Source organism: Chlamydomonas reinhardtii, chromosome 16, assembly GCF_000002595.2.
Source record: "Chlamydomonas reinhardtii strain CC-503 cw92 mt+ chromosome 16, whole genome shotgun sequence".
NCBI lineage: Eukaryota > Viridiplantae > Chlorophyta > Chlorophyceae > Chlamydomonadales > Chlamydomonadaceae > Chlamydomonas > Chlamydomonas reinhardtii.
The window spans coordinates 3,781,958-3,793,589 of NC_057019.1; the positions used below are offsets into that span (position 1 = coordinate 3,781,958).

At 64.4% G+C, this 11,632-nt stretch overlaps 1 protein-coding gene across 1 annotated transcript; it reads right to left on the reverse strand.

Moving 5' to 3' along the window:
- Positions 1-2,476: 2,476 nt before the first annotated feature.
- Positions 2,477-8,372, reverse strand: CHLRE_16g689450v5 (uncharacterized protein). Its single transcript, XM_043071655.1, has 7 exons — positions 7,537-8,372; positions 7,398-7,466; positions 6,852-7,037; positions 6,393-6,602; positions 5,676-5,891; positions 3,753-5,417; positions 2,477-3,392 (listed from the first exon to the last, which is right to left on the reverse strand). The coding sequence occupies exons 1-6, from the start codon at positions 7,570-7,572 to the stop codon at positions 3,789-3,791; spliced, it is 2,346 nt and encodes a 781-aa protein (XP_042915777.1). The 5' UTR covers positions 7,573-8,372; the 3' UTR covers positions 2,477-3,392; positions 3,753-3,788.
- Positions 8,373-11,632: the final 3,260 nt, after the last annotated feature.

An 11,632-nucleotide genomic window follows, 5' to 3' on the forward strand; every position in this document is an offset into this window, starting at 1 on the left:
GCGGCGAGGTGCCGCCGGAGACGCCCGCCCCAACTCCGGCGCCCGCCAAGGTGCGGAGCACACGAACATGTGCAGTCTTCCGAATGCGCGTTCATTGTGGATGCGTGCCGTGCCAGGATGGGTTTGGGACATACGATGGGCTTGGGCAGTGGTTTACCGATCTGCCCATCCCAAACATCGCAGGAGTCGTCGACCCGAGCCTTCTCATCTGGAGCGCCGACCGCGGCGGCCGCGGCTGCGCCTGCGGCGGCGCCCGCTGTCGCTGAGGCTGCGATGCCCGCCGCGCCGGCGTTCTCCTTCATTCGGTGCGTCCGCCACCACCACTGGAGGCTTCAGCTTTGGCGCGGCTGTGACGGCGGCGCCAGCAGCAGCTGCTGCAGCCGCTAAGGAGGCGGAGAAGCCCTCGGCCCCCGCCGGAGCGTTCACGTTCGGCGCCCCTGCCTCCTCCACCCCCGCCTTTGGCGCCGCCGCCACCAGCGCGCCTGCCACCTCTGTGCCGGCCTTTGATGCCGCCACCACGACCACGCCAAGCGCGTCCGCGCCGGCTACCGAGCCAGCGAAGGCGGCGCCGGCCTTCACGTTTGGCACGGCCCCGGCAGCCGCTGGCGGCCAGGTGCCGGCATTCGGCGCAGCATCGCAACCAGCGGCCGCAGCTGCATCCTCCGCACCCAACTTCACCTTCGGCGCTGCCCCCACCACCTCGGCCAGCACCGCCGCCACCATGGCCGTTGGCGCCGCCCCTGCCACCAGCAGTGGTCCCAGCTTCGCCTTTGGTGCGGCGCCAGCTGCGGCCGCCAGCAGCGCCGCGGCGGCGCCGCCCAGCACGGCGGTGACCGCTGCTCCCGCGCCCATGTTCGCCTTTGGCGCCGCCTCTGCTGCCGCGCCCGCGACCTCCACGTTCGGGGCAGCGGCGCCGGCTGCTGCGGGTGCCGGCTTCGGCTTTGGAGCTGCGGCCTCGGCGCCGGCGGCTGTTAACACGGCCGCCACCACAACCAGCTTCACGTTCGGGGCCCAACCCCCGGCGAGCACCAGCGCCCCGGCCGCGGCTTCGGGAATCAACTTCACGTTCGGGGCGGCTGCAGCATGTGAGCGGCGTACTGGCGATTTTTCGGGTTTGCATGTGCAATGCCCGCTGGTTGCATGTAAACATACCTTCCCGACAGAATGTCCTCGTTGATGCGTCTGGTGTCGGCGCCGTACCGTCTGACACTTCGCCACGCCCCCGTTTGCTCCTCCGTTGCCCCGCAGCTGCGCCTTCGTTCGGCGCGCCCGCAAGCGCGCCTGCGTTTGGTGCTCCCGCCAGCGCCTCCGCGTTCGGGACGGCGGCCAGCGCGCCGTCCTTCGGTGCACCGGCGGCAGCGGCGGCCTTCGGATCTGGAGCGCCTGCCAGTACTTTTGGCGGCGCGGCAGCCGGTTTCGGTGCTGCGTCCACACCCGCGCCTGGCTTTGGCGGCGCGGCCTCAGCCTTCGGCTCGCAGCCCGCATTCAGCGCTGCGGCTCCCTCCTTTGGGGCGCAGCCGGCGGCAGCACCCTCGTTCGGCGCGGGTGCGGGCTTTGGCGCGCAGGCGGCCAACGGCGGTGCGCCTGGTAGCATGTTTACGTTTGGTGGTGGTGCTCCCGCGTCTGCTCCAGCGCAGTTTGGGGCCGGACCCGAGTTTGGTGCTGGCGCGTCGACGTTCGGCGGCATGCAGGCCCAGCCTTCGGCGCAGTCGTTTGGCGGGTTTGGTGCTGGTGCGCCGGCGCCCGCGGCGCCCGCATTTGGCGCCGCGCCTGCCTTCGTCGGCGCAGCACCGACATTTGGCGCCGGGGCGCCGCCCTCCCCTGGTGGTGGTGGCGGGGACGCGGGCGGCTTCAACCTTGGATTTGCGGACACGCCCAAAGACGGGCGCAAGCGGGTCAAGGCCCGCCGCCACGGGGCGTAGTGCGGGGCGCTGGTGCTGTTAGCTAAGGGGCTAGGGCAGGTGAGAGCTTTTGCAGGTGTGAAACGGTGTGAGCTGCAGGTGTGTGCTGGGTTGCACGGCCATTGTGTGTGGGCTAGGCTATAGGCTGAGCGCATTCTATCGGCGCAGGAAGAGTGTTTGCGTGCACGCTCGGAGGTTGGGGCTGCCAGGGCATGCGTAACGGCATGGCGAGTAGCGCGGCTGTTGACAAGTGTGCTGCGTCTGGCTGCGGTTGGCTCTGCTGTGGCATCGCGATTGCTAGGCACCTGGTTTGGCTATGTGCCTGTGGAAACGACCCCGGCTGTGTCCGGGCGATCGCCATGAGGTTGTTCGGCCTCAGACTGTGGAGGGGCTCAGCCCCTTTTCGCGGGGAACACTTGTTCAATGTGCGCTGTCATGAGGATTACAGCGTTGTAGATGCGTGAATGCCCGGCTGTCAGGGCAAGGGTGCAAACGCTCTATCAGTGACAGTACGCTAGCTGTCAGCCGGTGAGGTGCTGTAACCGCTGTAACGCAGTGTGTGCACCCATGCACAAGGCCCGCGTCTACGCGGCTCTCAGCCCACAGCCACGTGAGCCATCGTACCCGGCTGCCCACCCAATCCCCAACCCGAGCTTGAGCCAACCACCCATACACGATGTATGCCGTGGCAGCTTGCGGTGCCAGCACGTGCAGCCAGGGACCCAACATGCATCCCAAAAGTCACATCGACGCGATGGCTTCACACAGGGTCCAGCAGCTACCGTATCAGGACACGACACGGACAGGGGCGATCCTACCTATGGGGTTTCGCCCCCCTGGATCGCTTCGGCTCAGCCCCAAAACAATGTAACTTGAGAAACAATCTGCTACGAATAAGCTCAACCCACGGAATAAAGTGGCGTTCACAACTGTTGACTAATCACCGCCAGACGGTATGTATGCCGCCAACCGTGTCAGTCAACAATGCTCCAGGACCGGCGCAACACCACCGTGTCTGCGCAGTCTGAGATCAGACAACCCAATCTATCTGAGAACGAACCTCTGTACGGACATTCTGGAGTCGGGGCCTTGCTTGCTTAGCTACTTAATGTATGGTTCAGGTGATAACCTGCTAATGCGCACTCCGCCGGCGAATCACGAATCAATGCGCAGCGCAAAATGAACAGACTAATGACTCTAGGAGAATGCACATATAATCAATGGTGCAGTTCCACAATTTGGGTCCGGCAGAATCAAAGCCGTTCCCCTACCCAATACACGTGCTCGTGCGTTGGAGGGCGGGCACTACTCGTACGCCCAAGCAAACTACGAAACTATCAGACTCTGCTATCAGGGTTGCGGCGCTGCATGTACCCATTACCAAGATGGACGCATGCGTCCTTAAACATTCGGATTCACCATGTATGTGCTCCCTGCTGTGGAATCAGCGTCTGAGCGGTGCAATTCTCTTGCTTGCTGGCCCTGGTGGCTCTGCGTGTCCAGTGCGGTGCGGCCGCCGGGTGCGTGCGTGCTGCGGTGCGGCCTGCCATGCACACTGCGGCACCGGGTGCTGGGCCGGCCGCTGCGGCGGCGCGAGGAAGCTGCCGCCGGGGTAGGCGCCGTGCTGCTGCGTGCCGTAGCCACCATGCCGTAGCCATGGCAGTAGCCGGCGGCCGGGTAGCCGTACGGCATGTGCTGCGCTGGCATGAGCTGCTGCGCAGGCTGGTACTGCTGGTGTGGAGGTGGCGCATACGCCGCGCCGCTGCTGATGAAGGGCTGGCCCCGCAGCTGCTGGGCCGCCTAGGGCCGGCGGGGTCTGTCTGCTGCAGCTGCGTGTCAGGTCGCGCCTACATGGAGGCCATCCGCCCAAGTCCTTCCGGGGCAGCTTCACTTGCCCTTCTGCTGCTTCACCACCTTGATGACGCCGTGATTGCGCATCTCCTCCTCGGCCTTGGCCACCTTGGCATTGCGCTCGTAGCGGTCGCCCCCGCACAAGTGGCCAAAGGTGACAGCGCCCTTCGCCGACACGGTGGCCATGTGGTCGCGCAGCTCCTTGCCACACGGGCATGCAAACATGACCCTGAATGGCCCTGCCTGCGGCCTGCCCCGCTCCAGGGCCTTCTGCTGCTGGTGGTGCAGGTGTAGCTGATGCAGGTGCGACGGGTGCTGTTGCTGCTGCTGCTGCAGCTCGGGCGCCTGCTGCTGCTGCGTGCCAGCCAGAAGCTGCTGAGGCGCGGGCGGCTGCGTCACCATGCTGCTAGCCTCGATCCGGGGCCGCTTGGCAGCAGGCGGCGCCACCTCCTCTTCCGTCTCGTCCGCTGCAGCCACAACCTCCATAGGGGGCGGCGGCACCGCCTTGTCGGCGCCGCTGCTGGGCGCCTTCCGCTTCCGGCCCGCCGCATGCTGCTGCGCCGCTGCCAGCACGCCGCCGGACGGCGGTGCGGTGGCCTCCGAGTCCGGTGAGCCGGCCTCGTTGCAGGCGACAGCAGCGCTCTCCGCCGGGCACGCCGCCGACGCGGAGGCTGCGGCGGCAGTGGCGCTGGCCGGCAGACTTCCGACCAGGTTCCTGCTGGTGATCAGGGTTATCAGGAGCTTCCACAGCGCCTGCGTTTGCAGCAGATCTGTAGCCGCCGCGGGGTCCTTGGCCAGCTGGTGCGCCGCCAGCACCTGCTGCTGGATCTCCCGGCTGGCCAACACGGCGTTCGCCTGGTTGCCCTCTAGCAGCTGCGCGCTGACCATGCCCGCCATCACACGGAAGTGGGGCGGCAGGACGTGCGCCATGCTGCCAATGTGGTTCCACAACACCGTACCCTCCGCAAGCTGCTGCAGCTTGTCGTGGCTTGCAGCCAAGTCCTTGTCAATCGACTGCGGCTTTTTCGCAATCCCGATGTCGCTACTGCTGGCGGCCGCTGCGTGCGGCGCCAGAGTGACGTCGCTGCCGCCGAGCAGTAGGAGGCCGCCGCCGCTGCAGGAACCTCCCGCAACTGCTAGCGCTGACTCAGCCGAGCAGCTGGGGAAGGTGGACGCCGCCGCCGCCACCGCCGCCGCCGCCGCTGCGGACGGCTCCGACGTAGCGACGGGGTAGCAGGGAACACCGCCGGCGGCGCCCGCGGCGGCGGCGGCGGCGGCGGCGGCGGCGGCGGCGGCGGCGGGCTGCGCCTCCTCAATGGCCGCCGCGCCGCTGGCGTGCGGCCAGCCGTCGAACGAGGGCTGCTGCAGGTACGCCATGGGGATGGGGTCCAGCTCCATGTCGTGGCTGACGGCGGCCTGCGCGCTGCTGTGCGCCTCCTGGTCGCCGCTGTTGGTGTTGGCACTGGTCGCCGTGTCGCCGACGCCGCCGTCTGCCAGGCTCACCACGACGCTGGCGTCCGCCGCCGGCGGCTCGCCGGTCGCGGCCAGCAACCAGTGGCGGTACAACGAGTCCAGCGATGCGCATGATGATGCCGCCGGGCTGCTGGGCGGCGCGTCGCTGCAGATCATGGACACCTTGGCACCCACAGCCTCAGCAAACATCGCCTGAGGGTTGGTGTAGTTGGTGGTGGGGGGGGGGGATATGATGGTATGTGGCAAGGGACGTGTGTCAGTCACGAGGACACGTGACCCCAGCGCACGAGGAAACGTGCGTGCGTGCTTGGCGGTTAGTTGCCAAAACTAGGGCACGTCCATGTATGGACATGTGAACCCCGTCGAGCCTCAGGGCTGGCTGCACTGCTGCCGTACAACGCGTTGGGAGCGAGCGCCCGTCCTGCCTGCCATGCACCGTCCCAGACTCACAGCAGGTGGCGAGTGCGGGCTCTGCCTTTCGGCGGGTGGGGCAGCATTGAAGCTCTCTTCCCCGTCTGCTGTGCCGACGGCAGCAGAGCCGCCGTCATCATTAGGCAGCACATCATCGACCATGAGCCAGAAAGCGGTGTCGTCCGAACCTGGCAAGCCACGCATGAGGGCGTCGTCGTCGATTTCAGCAATCGTGTCCTCGCTCATGGTATCCGCCTGCGTGTACATGCACACGTACGAGGGTAGCGAGCGAGCGTAGTGAGCGTGAATGCCGGGCGGAACGCCGCTCAGCACAAGCTAGCAGCACGCACTGCACAAGCGCGACGACCGAGGCCCTCGGCTCAGCATCCCTATGCAGGATTATTTTACACTAGTTATAAGCGCACAGCCGCCAGGCGGGAACGTGTGTGTGTGTGTGTGTGTGTGTGTGTGTGTGTGTGTGTGTGTGTGTAGTGTGTGTGCGGGGGGGCGGGGGGTGGCTCGGGTTTTGGTTAGTTGGCGTGTGGGTGCAGGTGTGCGAACCAATCTATCTTGGACAATCAACGCGCAGCTGCCAACAGTCTCACACTGACCCGCATTCCCTCTGCCATGAGTGATTGTAATGCAATGAACTTCAAGCTGCAGCTTCGCGAGCTAACAAGTGCGTGCGACGCGTTGGCGGCCGCATTGCCATATATATGTCCCTCTAGAACAAGCTCGCGCAACGAGCGAGCATACCTGCTTGCCAGAAGTCTCGCAGCTACCAGAGCATGTGTGCATGGCGTCGAGCCCGTCCGCCGGGGTTGCTCCCTGGGACGGCTGGGCGGTGGGCACATGGCGGCGGCACCACGAGTCCAGCGATGCGCATGATGATGCCGCCGGGCTGCTGGGCAGTGCGTCGCTGCAGATCATGGACACCTTGGCACCCACAGCCTCAGCAAACATCGCCTGAGGGTTGGGGGGGGGTGTAATATGATGGTATGTGGCAAGGTAGGGACGCTCGTGTATGTGCCAGTCACGAGGACACGTGGACCCAGCGCACGAGGAAACGTGCGTGCGTGCTTGGCGGTTAGTTGCCAAAACTAGGGCACGTCCATGGACATGTGAACCCCGTCGAGCCTCAGGGCTGGCTGCACTGCTGCCGTACAACGCGTTGAGAGCGCCCGTCCTGCCTGCCATGCACCGTCCCAGACTCACAGCAGGTGGCGAGTGCGGGCTCTGCCTTTCGGCGGGTAGGGCAACATTGAAGCTCTCTTCCCCGTCTGTGCCGACGGCAGCCGAGCCGTCATCATTAGGCAGTGCCTCGAACCCGCGGAAACCGTCATCTATTTGGCCATCCAGCAGTTCATCAGCCCACCCGAACTCCTCGCTCTCGGTATCCGCCTGTACATGCACAGGAGGGTAGAAAACGTGCGTGAACGCTGGGCGAAATCCGGCTCAGCACAAGCAGCACGCACTGCACAAGCGCGACGAGCAAGGCCCTCGGCTCGGCATCCCTAAACCAAATGAATGGCACTAGCTACAAGCGCACAGCCGCCAGGCGGCCGCGAGCGAGAGGCTCGCGAACCAGTCTTGAATGAACGCGCGCGCAGCTGCCAACAGTCTCACACTGACCCGCATTCCCTCTGCCGTGAGTGAATGTAATGCAATGAACTTCCGGCTGCAGCTTCGCGAGCTATGGCGCGTTGACGGCCGCATTAATGCCGCATGTCCTGCTAGGACAAGCTCGCGCTCTGAGCATACCTGCTCGTCAGAAGGCCCATAGCAGCCATAGTCTGTGTGCATGGCGTCGCGGTCGTCCGGGGTGGCTCCCTGTGCCGGACACGGAAGGATTGCGAGGGATGTCGGAATGTCGTGTGCGTGGTCCCTTACCGGCACGCACCCAGGCCTTGACTGCCCACAAACAAGCTCGTAGCATCAGCCTAAACGCGCTGCGAGACGATGCTGGCCCTGAATGCCTCTGGGTCAAGCGAAATAGCCCGCGGCCCCAAGGAAAGCCCAGCCTGCACTCACCGGCGGCGTTGCCATGGCCTCCTCTGCTTCAGTAAGCTTTATGTCTTGTGCCAATGTTATGGCAATGGCCCGCCGGACAAACTCACGCGCAGAACGCGTTCTCCGTGGTCAAGGCCGGTCAGCGCTGTGCGTGCGCTTGGCAAGGCAACAGCTAATAATGCTTTTACTGCTGTGCTTCCAAGCAGAACGTAAACACAAGCAGCAGCCTGTTCCGCGGCCACGAAACGAGGCGTTGCGGTCGAGAACTTGCAGTAGTGCTCTGGGCTCTATGTGGCAAGGTGCTGCCAGGTATATATCCAGTGCCTGTATGCCTGTGTATCCGTTGTGACAACTTATGAGGTTGGAGAATTGGCCTTTGCGCGTCTGGGTCCGCTTTCTCAAGCACCCATCCGCCGGGTCTTGACGCTCCTCAGGCTTTCACAGCAGCCCTTTACCGCTAAACTTAATCTCGTGCGGCGCTATGCTTCAGCATACGTTTTCCACAAGCCGGCCGCGTTTGGTGAAGTCTGTTAGCGCTCTGTGCCTTCTGCAGCCTGTCGACAAGGAGCTGCTGCGGCGAGCAAGCCAGGTGTTGCAGCTAGCCTTCCTTGCTAAGCACTCAGGCCGCGCGCGGCTGGCCAACCGGGGTGGCTTTGTCGTTGCGCGGAGCGCTGCTGCAGCCGCGGACTGCTCCGATATCGCACCCCAACCCCGCCAGATATATAGGTGCTCAAACGGAGAAGCAGTCTAACTTGTCGTCAGCGAGGGACCCGCCCGTGCTCGAGGGCGGGCCGGCCCGCGCGTGCGGCGTGCCAATGAGCTTTCCCGCTGGCACTTCCCGCGGCCGCAGCAGCGCCCCCACGCACCAGGCTGCACCCCCGGCGGGTCACGACTGGCAATTGAGTCAGAAGCCTGCAGCTGCACCCGGCACACACACGGTGTGCAAGTAGCTCCATCCGGCGTTTGCTTGCGCGGGTCTCGTGTACACGTGTGCGTCGCGTAGCGGCAATACCGGCTCGGACCGGGTTACCAGTGGGGCTACTACGTAGGGGCCACGCTCCACGCTTACACGGCCACGGCGGTGGGTACGCTGCCCCATTCCGCAGTTCTGACCTCGATCGCTAGCTAGCTCTTGCTTCCCCCGCCACGCACGCACGGTTCACCACCGCATATCCAGGAGAACCCGCATCGATCTTTTCGGCAACGGGCAGCGCTGCCTGCAGGCGGTCGTACCATGTATGGGGGGGGGGCTCACGTGCTCATCACCAAGTCCAAGTGTGCAACCACTGCGGCGGGACGGTGTGGGTGAGTCCACTTTGCGGGCGGGCGGCTGGCTGGGTGATGGCTGGGTGGCTGGGTGACGGCTCAGTGCGGCTCAGTGGGTGATGGCTGGCTGGGTGACGGCTTAGTGGGGCTCAGTGGGGCTCAGTCGTGGGCTCAGTGGGGCTCAGTGCGTGGGGATGGCACGTGGATGACACGGCTCAGTCGTGGGCTCAGTGGGACTCACTCTACCCTCCCGACGGTGCAGGGACGTGACGTCAACTCCGCAACCAACATCCGGCACGCGCTGGTGGAGATGCTGCTGGGGCACAAGCGACCTGCATCGCTGCAGACTGGCGGCGGCGGCGGCGGCGGCGGCGGCGGCGGCGGCAGCAGCGGGGGCGCGTGCGCGCATCTTGGTACGTACGTAGCGGAGGCGGCGGGAAAGGCCACGTGGAGGAGGAGAGCGCAGCGCCGCCCAAGAAGCGGCGCAAGCGCGCAGGCTGAGGAGCCGGCTGGTGTCTAGGTAGCGGCCCGCGGTGGGGCTGGCAGGGCATGCGTAGCGGCATGACAAGTAGTGCGGCTGTTGACAACTGTGCTGTGTCTGCTGGCTGCGGTTGGCTCTGCGTGGCATCGCGATTGCTAGGCACCTGGTTTGGCTATGCGCCTACCTGTGGAAACCGACCCCGGCTATGTCCGGGCGATGAGGTTGTTCGGCCTCAGACTGTGGAGGGGCTCAGCCCCTTTATTTTCCCGTCCCTACCGTTCCAGCCCCTATTAAACCGATCGGTATGGGGGCGGTTACCGGGCGGTCACCCTGATAAACCGATGGTCAGCGTCGGTTAGCATCGGTCAGGATTGGTATGGGATGGCTGATCGGTAAAACCTCGGTAAACTTTGGTTAAATGGTAACTTCCCTGTAACCCATTGGTATGTGGCTCCTGCCCAGGCCCTTGTCCAGGCTCTGCCCAGGCTCGCCCAGCCCCCACCCAGATGCCGCCCAGGCCCGCCCAGCTGCCGCCCAGGGCCGCCCAGCTGCCGCCCAGGACCGCCCAGCTGCCGCCCAGGCCCGCCCAGCTGCCACCCAGCCTGCCCCCAGCATAGACGCGTGCAGCTCTGGGCGCGGCCGTGCCTTCGGCCATGGCTGGGGATGTTAGTCTAGCAGACCAGTCAGGATACGAGGTGCACAGTGTAGGTGGGCCGGAGTATGTGCTGGTGCGAGGGAAGATGAGAGACATATTGGCATGAGCTCCTGCAGTGCGGACAGGATTGCAGTATCATCTTACAAGTGCGAGTGCAATACTGCAAGCGCAACGGTGCCACTGTCAATGTAATAACACGCGGTAGTAGACAAAACACCGTGGGTCGAGCGTCTACAGATAGTGCGATGCAAGTTGTGCGGCCACACTTCTGAGTGGGTACGCGTACACATCATCAGCTGACTTAACAGTCCACTGCAGTTGCAGGGAGTAGCCACTGCACGACATGACATCCACTGCACACATCAAATTGCCATGCACAAACATCAGCTCGCCTGCAGACAGCCGTAATCGGATGAGCCTCCGGTATGGCGTGGCAGCATGCAGATCCCCCAGCACTGCTTCCGACAAACCGACTGACCCGGCATTGGTAACCTCGCGCCCCCACAGCTGTACTTCGTGATGACTGCCGTGCGCCACGAGTATACTGGCTGGCTGTAATGCCAGCACTACACGCCAGCCTGGCTCGTTGGGGGGGAGGGTGTGACTGGGGGGAGAGTGCACCGATGTCCCGGAGCGTGCCATGTTTGCAACAAGATCAGGGCCCTGAATGAAAAGGCTGGGTTGACCCGCTGCCGCCGCCACATCCACGACAGCCTGGATGTCCCGCTGGACTGCGCCACACAACTGTCGTAGGCCAGGAGCTGAAGCAAGGTGCGCAACGGGAACCCGCACTTGCGGGCATCGAGGCTGCCAGGGCTCCCGCCCAGCTGCATGCCTGCACGCTGCATCCCCTAGATCTGATAGCAGCCCCGGTGTGATCCGTGAAAGCAACTCCTCGGATGGTGGCACCACAGCTATACCTAGCGCAGCGAGCCCGCGCGGTAAAACCTCCTCCAGTGCCATGGAGTAGACTCTGCTGCCAATTTCATCTCTCGCACAAGGCTGCTCCGAGCTGTTGCCCAGACGGCTTTGCTAGGCACCTGGTTTGGCTATTTGCCCGTGGAAACCGACCCCGGCTATGTCCGGGCGATGAGGTTGTTCGGCCTCAGACTGTGGAGGGGCTCAGCCCCTTTATTTTCCCGTGACGTATCTGGCGGCCGGCGTTCCGGGTTCCGCCGCCGTCACGTGTTGCGGCGGCAGGCTGTTAGTATATTCCCTGGTTGCGAGCGGTACTGCGCCTGCATTCATGCACCGCCTTAATAAGAACCGCTCTGACCACACGAGCCCTCAGGAACGGCACCCGTCATCACCAGGACTACCAAACTCATGAAGCGGGCGGCCGAGAACGTGCTCGTAACGTGACCGAGAAGCCGGGGGAACAGAGGGAAACAAACATTGGGGAAACAATTGTGGATGACAGCGCACGCTGGATGATAGCGTGTCTTCTTGATGAGCGTCGTATCCCCCAGGGTTTCGCCGGCTGCGGGATCAGGCGACGAGGGGGCCTCGGAATGACACGTACCCGGCGGGTTCGATCGGACCGCAGCAACCCTGCCACGGCATCAATATGCTCATGTTGTTTGA